The 16,164-nt window shown below is 40.1% G+C and overlaps 1 protein-coding gene across 2 annotated transcripts; it reads right to left on the bottom strand.

The window, feature by feature from the left end:
• Window positions 1-977: 977 nt before the first annotated feature.
• Window positions 978-9,883, bottom strand: nr2f6b (nuclear receptor subfamily 2, group F, member 6b). Of its 2 annotated transcripts, none has more exons than XM_017478654.3 (4): window positions 8,259-9,883; window positions 6,102-6,196; window positions 2,148-2,720; window positions 978-1,863 (listed from the first exon to the last, which is right to left on the bottom strand). In XM_017478654.3, exons 1-4 carry the CDS (start codon window positions 8,525-8,527, stop codon window positions 1,589-1,591), a joined length of 1,212 nt encoding a protein of 403 aa, XP_017334143.1. In that variant the 5' UTR covers window positions 8,528-9,883; the 3' UTR covers window positions 978-1,588. The 2 variants fall into 2 exon arrangements, with proteins under 2 accessions (XP_017334143.1, XP_017334142.1); XM_017478653.3 differs by having other exon boundaries at window positions 2,148-2,723; window positions 8,259-9,882.
• Window positions 9,884-16,164: the final 6,281 nt, after the last annotated feature.

Consider the following 16,164-nt stretch of genomic DNA (forward strand, 5'->3'; position numbering starts at 1 on the left):
ATATAAAAGAAATGCGACTATGAAATCTTATTCGCTCTTTGCAATCTGACCAGTACATTGTCATAAATTGAAACATTTAAATACTTTAAATTAGCAAATAAATATCTCATCACTTTGTATGAATGATATATACCTCAAATAAGTGGACTGACAAATAAAATGCTGTATATTAAATGTCTGCCCTTACTGATAAGTAATTCAAGTGTAACTCTAAAGCACACCAATTATGGTTTTGAAACGTGCCTAATTTTCTTTTAGAGGTTTCATACAATAGATTAACATCTATCCAAGGTCAAAAAACACTTTAATGTGCTCATAATTTAAACTGCAGCATTACCTTTTTTCCCCTCAGTGTCACAAACGACTTGTTAAATGATTCGTTCTAAAGGATTCATTCTAAACTCCTCCTTTCAGAGAGCATACTCTGCTCTGATTGGTCGGATGTCCCAGTCTGTTGTGATTGGTCTACCACTGTGAGCAAGCAGCCGATGAAGACCAGAGGAGATTTGTGTTACAAACCTAAGTAGATTTGTACAGGAAGTAAGTCTGGAATCCCTAACGACTCGTTTGAGCTGTTCAGAATCGGTTCCTTCTTTCGGGAATCAATAACTCAGTTTGTCGTGCGCTTTGATTTGTGAAACTTTGCAGACGTTTTTACATTCACAAACAGCTCTATAACACACTACATAAAAGGTAATATTTGAAAAAACCATAATAGGTGCACTTTAAAACATCATATGAGCTTGAACTAGTTCTCTGACTGTAAAAGAAAACCATATTTCCCTCAGTAACAAATGACAAATGTGGCTTTCTTGAAATCCAGAGATCAAAGAATAAATTCCAGTCTAGTCAAAATTTCAGGACAAAATGTTTGGATGTATTCTTTTTAATTATTCGTATGCAAAAATATTGGATATTTTTAATGGCCAACGATATGAAAAATTTTTTGGACCCAATTAAGTAAGAGTACACAGAGCTTCTTTTTTTTTTTTAAACAATGTGACCATCACATTTTACAATACATATTCACCACTGATTCTCAAGTAAGTAGCACTGCAGTCCATGGCAATACCTTCATGAGTGTGTTAATTTGTCTAAACTACATAATCAATTGTTATAATTGAAACAGTAATTATTCTTAGGTATAGCAGGAATGTTCCTGTAATTGATTAAAGCTGGACCTGGATCAGTCATATACCACAGCGTTGAGATATTCATCTCTGAATGCAATGCCTTAAATGTATTGTCTTTTCCTTTACTAGTCATAGTTTCTTGTCAATCATCTGTCACTGTGCTTATGCATTTACAATAGAGTCACCGCTATAAGATCTGCTATTTACGTAAAAAACCTGAGGTATCCCAAAATCTAGTGACACTATTCATCTGCCCAAGGACATGTGACAGCATATTGACCTTTGGCCATCCTTCTCCATGTACACTAATGAGCAATGGCATGCTGTACACAACATGAATATCCTCGCAGCAACTAAAAGGAAATTACATATCACAATCCTATAAGCCCACACAGAACATGAAAGTCAAAGTTTGAGTGGCTGACTGTCGTCTGCTCACAGGGTGCCCGACCCAGCTACTGTCCAGGCACGTAAGGCCAGCTAATGGAGCTACCAGAGAGCTGCATGTCTCGAATGAGTGTCTCGATGGGTGTCTTGCCGACCAGTCGCATGAAGAAGAGCTGAGATATGAGGTTTGCGGGGACAGCTCTCAGTGAGGGCAGACGGAGAAGGAGGCGACCGAAACGCTGTGGTTGAGTCGGATACTGCATGCGTTCGTATTCAGTCAGCGCCACCTGAGCCTTCTCCTGCAGACTCTCCACGTGGGCTGGGTCTGTCAGTCCACATGCATCTATTAGAGATACAAAGTGAGCTTCAGTGCCAAATTTCTTCAGAAAACTAATGTGTCTTGGCCTTCATTAATTACATGTTCATGTTAAAGTTCTGCTTCATATTCAGTACAAAAATCAAGGTTAGTTACATTCCATTCAAATCAGTAAAACTGAGAAGAATAGACATTCATGTTGTGTAAATATGAACAAGTGTAGCTCATGCAGTTTGCAAAATTCTTTTTTACCTAGACGTGCCTATTCCTAAGATGTATGGTTAACTTGGACATAAAATCGCATTACTTACCAGGTGAAAAGAGGGCTATGGCTTTGAGGCAGCTATATTCAGCAGAGTCCACCTGTAGTCGTGTGAGCTTATCCACCTGGTCCTGGAAGACTCGCACCTGGTCCATGAAGGATACCACACGCTCAGCAGACATCGGGGAAGCGTGGAAGCCAGCAGCAGCCAGCAGGGGGGCCATGTGTAGAGGCAGGGCTGATTGTGCTGCATTCAGGATGAACAGTTCGCTCCAGCTGAGGCGCAGCAGGGCCACTTGCTCCGAGACAGGTAAGTCAGGGAAGAAAGGAATGTTCCGAGCCCACTCAATGGTGCTGAAGAGGAGTCGGGCAGCCAACTCACAAATACTGTCGATTCCCATGACGGAGCCGTGGCCTCCAGGCAACTGTTGACCACACTGAGCTCCGTAGCGGCTGCTGGGGTACGGTTCGGCTCTCAGGAGCTGTGAGATAAGCTCGGGTGCCGGCTGACCATTGAAAAAGTCACCGGCCATGCCTGGTCCTCCTGGTCCACCTCCACCAGCCGACACCATAGTGGTTGGGCTGATACCTGAGTGTGATGGAGGAATGCGTCCACGCTGGACTGCTACAGAAAAATGGGAATTCCGTTTTTAATGTTATCATGTAGAGCAATATGTAAATATTATGCTTCCAGTACAAAATACAAGAATACACTTCTACTATTTGTTTCAATAGTACAAAAATGTAATAGATTTGCTGAGAAAAGAAAGGAATCGTGGTACATTCAAACAAACAAAATAATCTTGACCCTGCATTCCAGTACAGTTTTTAACACCCTTGTTTTACTTCCCATTTACAACTCTATAGTGCATTTCAACCATGCCACACATAGCAGGACGATTTACCTTTGATAGCAAGAACAATGCAACTGAAATGATTTCCTTAGAAATATGTATGTTTATTTTTCTTTTAAATCTGAATCATATCAGCTTGCTAGGTTTGCTAACAAACCTAGGTATCAAAATAAAGTAATAAGTGTTGCAAAAGGTCAAGTATAGACAGAATAATTTCCTTCTAAAAAAACAAAAAAAAAGAAAGAAAAGAAATAAAGAAAGAACAAATTTAACTCCATAAAGTTACAATGTATTATTCTGCTATCCATCATACAGTTTTCCATTCAGTAACTACTTTTAATTACTTAGCAGCTTTAATTAAACTAATAGAAAATGTGTGTCGTTACAGTACAACAGTGAGGAATGAGAGCCTGAGCCTGCTGATTGGTCCTGTGAATTTAAGACAGTAAACATTACAAATATCAAGCAGTTTATTGATCATTCCATATTTTCAGCAGTTTCAAAAAGTAATATGCGTAATGTGCATTCTGGGCAACTTCCTCCTCTGAAAGAAACCTCTATCACAAAGACTTTATGGCCTGGAATATTCCTACTGCATATTTGCAAGCGTGTGAGGCTTTCATACATAGATGCTCACATAGATGTCTGCCTACATACTTGTATGTAACATGAGCGTGAACACTAGGTGGCAGTGTCGCATGAACTAACCTAGAATGTTCAGAAAAGTGAAAGTAGAAATGGGCAGTCGCTTAGTCAAAACAAATGAGATTTTCTTAATTCTATTTAAATTTCTTAATTCTATGTAAATGAGTGTTTTACTTAATTCTATGCAAAGCAGGCATGACATTGTAAAATGACAAGTCTTGAACAATTCCTCCAACCAGTCCAACTTTAGCTCCTACCTATTAGTTCTATTGTTCTCCATTAGTTAGTCTTCCTGTTCGACACAAAATCCAGTCATATGCAACCTCTCATTAAATGTGTAGAGAGACATTATGAAGAACTTGTAAGTAAACCCGACACCAACAGCATCAACGTCCACCGCCAACATATCTAGTCCTTCTTGTTACTAATTTGTATACCACAAACACCCTTTTAACAAAGAACAGGAAAGACGTGATTGAAGGAAAACAATTTCAGACATCTGACCTTGCTGTAACCTTGCTAGATACAATGATAATTCCATATAAATCCTACAAATATTCAACCACTCGTTCTTGAGATATCGCACTATAACAATAGCAATAGTGGAGAATCTTGGACAGATGTACAGTTGGACATACAGATAACCTGACCAACATAATGCCTCCAACGCCTATGGACGCAGGCATGAATATTGAAAAGAAACCTTGGAAGGAAGTTTCAGAGACCACTGTTGCCTCCTGTGAGTGTACGTAGCTAGTACAATTAGCTTGCTTTGCTAATCTGCTAATCCACAGGACAGTACATTCCCACAGTATCAGTCACTACATGACCAAGTGACAAACTACAAGCAACTACAAGTGACTTCTCACTAGCTAGGGTTATCCTGCATTTGCTGTTATAGTATGTTTGCTTTGTTGCGTTGGCACTTGTTGGTTTGAATGTAGGGTTAGAAACTAACAGCATGTACAAGGCTAAACTGAAATTTTAGAAAGCGTTTGTCATCAGTTTTTGTTATGTATATGATTTTTAATGGACTACACGTCTCACAGCCTAGAAGACATAAACTACTGAATTTGCTAAGGAGTTTTTTTTTTGTATGTTAACATGCTGTAAAACCAGAGAGTTCATTTAACTCAAAAAAATTGAGGAAACTAATTACCTCAAAATTTTTAAGTTGATAAATCAGTTTCTTTAAGCCAAATACACTTAAATATGACAAAATGTTTACTCAAACTTTGTCATTTAAGTGTAATTTGGCTCAAAGAAATTTTGAGGTAATAAGTTTCCTCAAATTTTTTGAGCTAAATGAACTATCTGGTTTTACGGTTTACTTTATCACTTTATAAGACTTTACATTTTTATTGTTTACATTTGATGTGCCTTTGTAGGAATATTATTCCGAAACTCTTGATTAAACCCACAGCAGAAAGGTCACAACGTCTCATTGCACTGTTTCCCGGTATGCAACTGGATCTCCCCACGTCAACCAATCAGCGTTCACCTGATGGCTGGTTGACACACAGCACCACAGATACACACGACACACTGTAAGCTTCTGGGAAGACAGCATCCATTAAAGTCCATCAATATACCACTGCACACCATGCTTACCCATAAAGCCACATTTACCAGCCCTAAGGGGTCTTATGATGCTGCATCATGCAAACCATCCCTAACTACATTCCTGAGATACAAGAAATGACAACACATACTCAACTAAGGGAAAAGGACAAGGGGAGATCTGTATGTAAAACAGAAATTGGAATGCAGGACTTGTCTTACAATAAGCTTATAATAAGCCTTACTGTTTTCAATAACGCTGTAAAAGGAACACTGTAACCTCCAGACAAAAAGGTGACAATTCTGCCATTTTTGCATGCTCTCACCAAGGCATTATTCTCGTGTCATGTGGATTTATAGTTGGCAGCTCGGTGTTGAGCAGCACAGCTTGGAGAGCAAAACTGCCTCTGGCACTGTGCCTGCCAAGGTCACATAGGGACATCAGCACTGCAGGCTTTGGCCTTTTGGTTGAAAGCCAGATTGAACTCACAATTGGATATTAATTACACTAGTAATTAAATAGCTTTGATTGCTCTATTTTTTATTTTTTTTTGCTTACTGCAAAAATACATTGCAACTATGTCTACATGCCATATAATTAACATGTGCATTTTATTTAGACTGTGTTGCACTGATCTTTAATATCTTGAATGCATCCTAATTGCACTTGTACTGTATATAAGCCTGTTCCTTTTGCTCTCACCCCTAATTCTTTTTGGATTCTTTTGAGATCTGATTTAAAATTTGAGGGGGAAAACATGTTCTATAACATGTTTAACATCTATAACTCCAAATAAGATAGACAGTCAATATACATTTTAATAACACAAAATCCCGGCCATTCTGAGGTCAAAACAGATTTAACACCGTTAAACATCTGTGATCATGCACTATAAGCGCTATGTCTATTTTTGTAAAAGTGCAGGGAACGCTGGGACTGCTACCTTCTTTTCTCATGCCCACACGAAAGCATTTCTTCAGACGGCAGTATTGACACTGGTTGCGATGATGTTGATCAATCTGACATTCTCGATTTGATCTGAAAAACACAATAAAGGCATGAATGAATGTGATTGTTTCGTGCATTTCATGGACAATACTAGTATTTCAACCACTAGAGTTATCCATCCATCCATCCATCTTCTATACCGCTTTATCCTTTTCAGGGTCACGGGGAACCTGGAGCCTATCCCAGGGAGCATCGGGCGCAAGGCGGGGTACACCCTGGACAGTGTGCCAATCCATCGCAGGGCACAATCACATACACATTCATACACCCATTCATACACTACGGACACTTTGGACATGCTAATCAGCCTAGCATACATGTCTTTGGACTGGGGGAGGAAACCGGAGTACCCGGAGGAAACCCCCGCAGCACGGGGAGAACACCGCACACACAGGGCCATGGTGGGAATCGAACCCCTGACCCTGGCAGTCATTAGAGTTATTTGGATAGGAATTTCTATACCATGCATTTTATTATGATGGTTCTCATTAAGCTTCGGTCCTAAAATACCTCCTTTATGCTGTTAAGTTCTTGATTATAAACAAGAAGAGCTGAGATTTTGCTTCTTTTTTGTCCAACATATCTGATATTGCTTGGCAAAGTTTCAAAATCTGTTTTCTTTTTCCTGAATTAACCATAAAGGCATGGTTGTTGTTTAAATAGAAAAGCTGCCACTAAAGCAGCTGAATATTAACAATGTATTCCATGGTAGTAACATTCGCTCCAACATCCATAAAGCGCTGTGCACAGTTGCTAAGACTGTTTACTGCCAGTAAATAAATTCAGTCAGAGCAACTGTGAGACAAGCAGTTGAAGAATGAATATTTAACATTGGCTTTAATTCTTTAAACAGAATGCCAGAGATGTCTGGCCTTGGTGGTGTGCCATGTTTTAAACCTTATCAAAAAAAACTGGCCTTGGTAAATCATCAGCCCACGCAACCTAGACACAATTGAAAGAACGCAGTTCAATTTGCACATTTCTGTAGCAGCCAGTGTGCTTTATTTTTTGGTTAGAGAGAGAGAGAGAGAGAGAGAGAGAGAGGGGAGGTAAATTGGGCTAGTGAATGATCAATATATCAGTTAAGTCAATTTCAGCTTCAATATATATATCTATCTATATCTATCTCTCTCTCTCTCTCTCTCTCTCTCTCTCTATATATATATATATATATATATATATATATATATATATATATATATATATATATATATATATATATATATCTTCAGGAAACTATTATTTTGTGTATCCTAAGCTGTATATTAATATAAACATTTGCACAAATTGCAACCATATGGGAAAAATCCACGAACTTTCTGTAAAACACTGGAAGCAGATAAATTAGTAGCATCTGATCATTTCACCACATTTCTGGGTAAGTGTTCCTTACTAAGCAGCCACTCATATTGCTCATATCGCTGTATATTGCATTATAAAATACTGCCCCTTTCTACATCAAAATAGCAAATCATTTGTTGTTGTTGTTTTTTTAGATTCACACGAAAAACATTGTTCTTTACAGCAATGTTGATTCAACAACGCTTCAAGAGCATTTAAATAGTGTTGATCCTCTGTGATTCTTACCCATTAAGACCTTTTAACACCTTACCTGGAGTCAATTTAGCCATGTATTACCATATGAAAAGCACAATTCACACCCAAACATCAGGCTATCTACAGTTCATTGAAAGGTCAGGGAAGTTTGCATTACTTTCTTTGGATTTACATTTGTCATTGTAGCCACATTCAATATAGTAAATGAGTATGTTGCCTTTTTAGGGACTAGATATTATTTAGTATTATAGTGCACAGTTGTAATATGTATAAGATGTTGTTGTATAATCTGACACAAGGCAGTGTAAAGTAAAATTTGACTCAACCCAAGCACACTATCGTAGAGGCTGATCTGGTTTTAGATTGCACCGTGTGACATTTAATCGCCAATCCCTGAGGCTGCAACGGGTGACGTCATTCACATATGTCATGAACAAGGCTCTTTACTGTCCACGTGCTGGCAGATAGCTTATCCTGGATTATATTTCAGATTTGCTTAGCAGTGTATCGCTGCAAGTCTTTGAGATTCTCTTACCTGCATGTGTAGCTCAGGTTGCGACGGATGCTCCTCTTGAAGAAGCTCTTGCAGCCCTCACAGGTGAAGACGCCGTAGTGCTTGCCGCTGGACTTGTCGCCGCACACCACACAGTCCACCACGCAGGCCTTGTCATCCTCTCCGCCCTCGGCATCGCTGTTCCCTGCCTGCGGAGAGCTCTCGTCCTCCTCCCCCCGTAGGTAGCCCTTCTCCCCCAGGCCATTGGTGCTCCCATTAGGGTTACCCCATCCCCCACCCACCATGGCCATCGCTGTGTGCACCACCAGAGCTTTTTTGTGTGTGTTGTTTTTACAAAATCCTCTCCCAACAGTGAGTATTCAGACTTGCCTGAGACTGTGTGTGAGAGTTCACACTGTAGACATTAACCTCAAGCTTCTTGAATGTGGAAGGAAAAAAAAAAAAAAAGTAAACAGTGACGCGAGGTCCGCAAACGTTTACGCAGCCTAAATCTGGGGGCTCTTTCGAAAACAGACCTTTCAGAGAGTCGACGGTCGATCAGCAAATGTTCTCCTGTTTTGTAGTCTTCAGTATTCCTACTGATCTTAAAACTCGGTTTAACTTCAAAGTAATCCTCAAGGGCTCTCGAAGAACGTCTGCTTCGCCAAGTAGTTCAGAGTTCAGTCAAGAGTGAGTAACATACAGCCTGCCCTTTTTACAGGAAACTATAAATTACACATAAACATGCACGTCCCCGCGACTCCGAAACTGGGGCAGAAGTAAAGCGCCTCTTAAGAAGAACTGAAATGCCTCATCTCAGCCAGTGAGCATTCAAAACCGTGTGCCGCTTTAGGAGCCGAGAATGAGACAGTTGCCCTGCCCACAGGTCACTAACAAGTCAAACCTGTTCTTGGTGTGTGTTTTCCAGAGCTCTTAAACCCTGTCCCCACTATTTAAAAAAAACACACAGTAAAAACAAAAAATATAGAAGCAGAAAATTAGTTTTTGGTTACAGCAATATCTCAAAGTTCACATGTTCAGAACACAAGTTCCAATAAATCTTCCCGTTCAAAGCTACCGAGAAGAGAAAGAGACAAAGCCTGCTAATGATAAACAGAGTTCTCTTTCAGCCCTCACTATGAAGGATCAAAGTTCAAGGAAGTCCCCTTTATCTCGCTCAGATACAAACACACACACGCACACACCCTTTCTGTCCTGTTGGGAAACCCAGGCTCGGATCTTCTCGCTTCCAAATACACTCTCGCGTCAGTTTCAAAGAAGAGCGTGGGATTCAAGCGTCGATTAAGAGGGCAAGGTTTCTGGAAAAAAGGAGGAATCTTAGATCTGCAAGCGTCCGTGTCTCTCGAGTGTCCCTCCCTCGCCTTGTTTTGTCAGCACTTGCCCATCCAGCAGTAACAGCTCCAGGGCTTGAGCTCGCCCCTGCGTTCCCGGAAGCCACTGTGAAACCGTTTCCGCTTTTCTTCTTTCTCCTTCCGTCTATCTGTCCCTTTGGTACAAGCGAATGGAGGAAGTCAGCGCCGTTTGGCCATGGATGAAGGACAGAGGAAAGATCAACCAGCCTCTGTGGTCAACAGACCCTGCTCTGTTTCTCTCTCTCTCTTTCTCTTTCCCTCCCTCCTTCTCTTTCTCACTTCCCCCCACCCTTCTCTCTCTCTCTCTCTCTCTCTCTCTCTCTCTCTCTCTCTCTCTCTCTCTCTCTCTGAGTGCAGGAGTGTGTGTGTGTGTGTGTGTGTGTGTGTGTGTGTGTGTCTGCTCAGGGATTTGACATTGCTATTCAAGCCCCATGGTTGCCATGGTGACGCCTGCCTTATATGGCCAGAGGAGTCAAAGAGCAGCGAGTGGGCTGCCGAGGGCTCGATCACAACCAGAGAGGAATGTGCTGCTGCTGCTGACCCCCGAACCTGCCTCCCCCCACTCTCTCAAACACACACACACACACACACACACACACACACACACACATACACACGGGCAGTTAACCCTTGCCTCTGCCAAAGAACAGCAGAGCTAATGGCTATTAAGCACACTGTATCTGTATCATATACTGCTATATGAGCACTGCACTCCCACACTCACACACATACACACACACACACACACACACACACACACACACACACACACAGAGGCAGAAGGCAGATAACCCAAGCACTGCTGCAGCACAACAGGGCTTATAGTCTTTAAGCACCATTTACTCATGCTCATGTAAACATAGACACACACACACACACACACACACACACACACACACACATGCTCACACATGCTCACACAGACAGCTAATTATACCCAGCACACTCACAACACAAAAAACAACGCATATATATATCATATTGTAACTTTATGAACTCTCCAGTCACACTCATTCTGAAAGCTTCTGCATGTTTCTTTTTCGATCATACAGATATGACCTGAAACCCTGTGAAGTGCAGTGTTTTGCACTTTATTATAGTTTTCCATTTCATTGTTTCATTTCTTATTCATAATGTCGAATATCTCCTTTCTGATCACTTCGAACTGCTGCATTCACACGTGCACGTAAAGGCATGACAGATTACATCACGCGAAAGCTAAAATTCTCTCTGGGTTTTGAGCAGCTAAGCCTCATTGTGTGGTGCAGAACTGCAGGATCTTGCCTGTGTGTGGTGTGTTTTGTGTGTAGGAAGGTTATCAGCGGACCTTCAGTAGTGTTAATCTGAATTACAGCTCTTTGACTCGAGCGTGTGTGGAGGAGGGGGAGAGAAAAGCTCAAAGTGCTGGATTTCTGACCTGTTTACTGAAATTAGAAGGAAAAAAAACACTTCTAATCCCAGTTCAACATTATTTGTTTCCTAAAAAGATGTAAAAATGTAATTGTTTTTGTTTGTTTATTTATTTATTTATTTATTTATTTATTTATTGTAAAATGTACCTACATAGCCAAATAGATAGATAGATAGATAGATAGATAGATAGATAGATAGATAGATAGATAGATAGATAGATAGATAAATAGATAGATAGATAGATAGATAGATAGGTAGATAGATAGATGGATAGATAGATAGATAGATAGATAGATATTTTTCAGTAGGTATATGCAACCTATGAATAATATGAAACAAAAATTAGGGCAAAAATATATTTATTTATCAGATCATTTAAATGGATGATGCTTTGCTTTGTGCCTTCTATGGTTTCAATCCTCTTTGTTTTTTTTTTGTTTTTGGTTTCTCTCTCTGTGTGTGTGTGTGTGTGTGTGTGTGTGTGTGTGTGTGTGTGTGTGTGTGTGTGTGTTCTTGGGCTCCTGGTCTTTGAACTGCAGAGCAAGAATGCAGCTGCGCTCTGCTGGAGTCTGGTAAGTTTGGATTTGCACATTCTTGCATTCTTGCACTGTGAGTAGACCATCACTGGTAAACGACCCACACACACACACACACACACACACACACACACACACACACACACACACACACATGCGGTATTGAGTTGATCCCTTTGGTACAACACACCAAAAATATCTCAGCATGCTCAGCATGTTGTATGAAACCACACCTCTAATATAATTTTGTACTATTTATAGTAACATTTACACTCCATTCATAATATGTTCCACTGAAACATAACAACATATTGTCTATAAGATGAAGCATTTAATGCTGCTCTCCACAGGTCAACGTTTTACCCTGGAGAGGAAGCTGCACACAGTAAAAGTTAACAGAGCGCAATACCAGTACCATCGCTCCTGCTTCAGGTGTGGAAGAATGCACTCAGTGTGTTTAAACTTTAACAATTTCATGGGGGCTACGTGCAATTTGCCGTCAGCAACCATGCATCATCTACCTCTTTGAAACACATGAAAGCCATTCTCTTGAGTCTGGACGGCCTCTGACCTTAAAAGAATGGACAAGGAACAGAAAGTAAACAAGGTACTTGCAACAGGGTGAAGCCAAACATCTGCTACGGAGACAAGGCGACGTATATCGCCTTTGCCTTCAGTGTAAAACTTTGGGGAACTGGAGGGATTTAAAATTTCCAACACACACAATGGACAGTTTGGAAATGCCAATCAGCCATCAACACATGGGAGGAGGAAACTGGAGTACTGGGAGAAAACTCCCGAAGCACAGGATTTGGCATTTTGGCAGACACCCTTATCCAGCACAACTTATAATTCTCCCATGAGGGTACAACAGTGAGTTTAGAGGCTTGCTCAAAGGCTCAGCAGTGTCCGCTTGGTGTTACTGGTATTTGAACTCATGACCTTCCAATCAGAAGTCCAACATCCTAACCACTGAGCTACCACTTCCCTAAAAGTTAACTTTTTCCATAATTAAATTCAAAAAGTGGAACTTTCATATATTCTAGGTTCATTACACATAAAGTGAAATATTTCAAGCCTTTTTGTGTTTTAATCTTGATAATTACAACTCACAGCTCATGGAAATAAAAAATCCAGTATCTCAAAATATTAGAATAAAGAATTTATAATACAGAAATGTCGACCTTCTGAAAAGTATGTTAATTTATGCACTCGATACCTTTTGCTCGGATTACTGCATGAATGCAGCGTGGCATGGAGGCAATCAGCCTGTGGCACTGCTGAGGTGTTCTGGAAGCCCAGGTTGTTTTGATAGCGGCCTTCAGCTCGTCTGTATTGTTGGGTCTGGTGTCTCTCAGAGATTCTCTATGGGGTTCGGGTCAGGCGAGTCGGCTGGCCAGTCGAGCACAGTAATACCACGGTCAGCAAACCAGTTACTAGCAGTTTTGGCACTGTGGGCAGGTGCAGAGTCCTGCTGGAAAAGGAAATCAACATCTCCATAAAGCTCGTCAGCAGATGGAAGCATGAAGTGCTCCAAAATCTCCTGGTAGACGCTGCACTGACTCTCGACTTGAGAAAACACAGTGGACCAACACCAGCAGATGACCTGGCAACCCAAATCATCACTGACTGTGGAAACTTCACACTGGACTTCAAGCAACTTGGACTCTGTGCCTCTCCACTCGTCCTCCAGACTCTGGGACCTTGATTTCCAAATGAAATGCAACATTTACTTTCGTCTTCCCCATGATTGTGGTTGTGTACTGAACCAGACTGAGAGATTAAAGCCTCAGGAAACCTTTGTAGGTGTTTTGAGTTAATTATCTGTTTAGAGCTCTTCTTAGGTCAACATTACTGTATTATAAATTCTTTATTATAATATTTTCAGATACTGGAATTTTAATTTCTATGACCTGTAAGCCGTAATCATCAAGATTAAAACAAAAAAGGCTTGAAATATTTCACTTTATGTGTAATGAATCTAGAATATATGAAAGTTCCACTTTATGAGCTAAACTATGGAGAAAAAAAAAACTTTTTCCACGATATGAATTTTTTTTTTGAGATGCACCTGTATATATATACTGTTTAAACTTATATTTATATATTTTTATTTTAATGTTTTTAAAAAAATTCTCATTTCAGTCAGCTTGGCTCATTTAGGCAACCCCGAATAAGTGTGCAAGTACAGCTTACATGTACGAGCCTTCGTTTTCTGTAAAGCAAAAAGTCCATTCAGAGTCAGTACATCATGTGCAGCACTCCGAGTGCTGCAAAGAAGCTGTGACATTTTGTGAGACCTTTCAAGGGTCAACTGAGTTTTTAAATTGACCTCTAATGGGTTCAATGAAGAGATCTCATTGGATAAATGGATTAGAAATCTGTTTCCGATGCAGAAACCTGACCCCTCCTGTCCTTTACTTTTAAAGCCTTCAGCCTGCTAATCTGCCTCGCTGACGTAGCAAAGGTTGTGTGAGGTTACCTGCATTGAAGCTTGAGCTAATTGGGGGCACAAATGAGGATTCGGTTTCTCATGCTGTGTTTTAGACCGTTGCATTGATAAGTAGGGTTAACTGCGTGTGTGTGTGTGTGCATGTGTGTGTGTGTGTGTGTGTGTGTGTGTGTGTGTGTGTGTGTTTACAAGATGACAATGCATGTTTGGTCGCTTGATTGAGGTCAAACCTCTTTTTATCTAAGTAACAGCATTTTCGTCCTCGATGAGACTGTGAGCAGCACAGAGGTGAATGAAGAGGGTGAGTGCAGAAGAAAACGGAGGGAGGGAGACGAGAGACGAGAGAAAAGGAGCAGAGAAAAGCTGTATTGACATCTGTGAGAGAGGAAAAAAAAGGAAGGCCAGCCCGTGATCTCTTTATACCACTCATGGGGACAACGTATTCAAATGAGAAGCGGATGTTTGGAGTAAATTAGTTGACCTTCACCCTGTGGGTCAGTGCCCTCTGTGTGTTTGAGTGTGTGTGAGTGAGTGAGATAGAAAGAAAGTATGCTTTAGAAGAAGGGTAGGGTGGGGGATATTAATCCATTCTGCAGCCTGTGATTGACAGGCCCTGTCACTGTTTTCCGACACTGAGTGTTTTTCCCAGGCATCAGAGCGTCACCAACGTCCTCACATTCAACAGATGCTGGAGCTTTATGGCACCTTGTTTTCCCACCACTGCGTTTCATTTCACTCACTTGTTCGCTGTTTTATGCCAGACGCATTTCTTAGCTAAAAAAAAAAATGCTGTAGCATGTAGTATAAAACGTATATTAGTTTTGGGAAAATTAAAAACTAACTGGATACAATGACACTTGAGTGTAGAAAAACTAAAAAGTCTAACCTGTACCACATTTGCATGACTGCTCGTTATATCAAACACAGTTCACAGTATGTGAGGTTACATTTGATATGAAATTTGCATTATTGACATTCGGTGTAACATCTTTATAGGCGAAATGATAAAAATATATCACGATTCTCAAAGACATTACTAGAACACACAATATGCATCCTGATATATATATATATATATATATATATATATATATATATATATATATATATATATATACATACATACATACATACACACAGTTGTGCCCAAAAGTTTGCATACCCCTATATCTTAATACTGCTAACAAAATAAGGGGGTTCAATAAAATCCCATGTTGATGTTTATTTAGTCCTGCTTTGAATAAACTATTTCACATAACAGATGTTTAGATATAGTACACAAGACAATAGGATGATCGGTGTTATTATAATTGTTAGCATTTTGTTTAAAGATCTTTTTTTTTTTCATTTAGTACTGCCCTTCAGATGCTAAATAAGATAGTTACATGTCTCCCAGAAGATAAAATGCTAACAATTTACACCAATCATCCTGTTCAAAACAGGATGATGCTCCCCCCCACCCCGGCTCTTAATGTATCATGTTACCTTCTTGAGCATCAGTGAATGTTTGCGCTTTTTGTAATAGTCGTGTACGAGTCCCTCAGTTGTCCTCAGTGTGAAAAGACAGATCTCAACATCATATAGAGACTGTTGGAAACGGGTCAAATATGCAGAAGATGCTGGAAAAGCAAAGAATGTGCAGGACCTGGAGGATTTTTCTGAAGAACAGTGGGCAGTTTAACTGCTCAGGACAAACAAGGGACTTGTGAACAACTATTACAAAACTTAAAAAAAAAAGTCGCTGATCATCCAGGTAACGGGACACGGTATTAATCAAGCGTGTGTAAACTTTTGAACTGGGTAATTTATATAAATTCAGCTATTATCTTGTCTTGTAAACATCTGTAATGTGAAATAGTTTATTCAGCACAGTACTGAAAAAAAAAAAACAACATGGGATTTTTATGATCCTCTTATTTTGTTAACAGTATTAAGATTTAGCAGATTCTACAAGGGGTATGCACTTTTGGGCACAACTGTATGTGTGTGTATGTATGTGTGTGTGTGTGTGTATATATATATATACAGAGAGAGAGAGAGAGAGAGAGAGAGAGAGAGAGAGGAAACCTCCAGAAAAACTGTAATGTTTGTAGCACTTAACGAGACGCTGAAGAGTCTCATGATACTTTTACCTAATGTCTACAAAAATTAATTTAACATCATAATGCATGAAT

The sequence above is a fragment of the Ictalurus punctatus genome, chromosome 10, assembly GCF_001660625.3.
Source record: "Ictalurus punctatus breed USDA103 chromosome 10, Coco_2.0, whole genome shotgun sequence".
Taxonomy (NCBI): domain Eukaryota; kingdom Metazoa; phylum Chordata; class Actinopteri; order Siluriformes; family Ictaluridae; genus Ictalurus; species Ictalurus punctatus.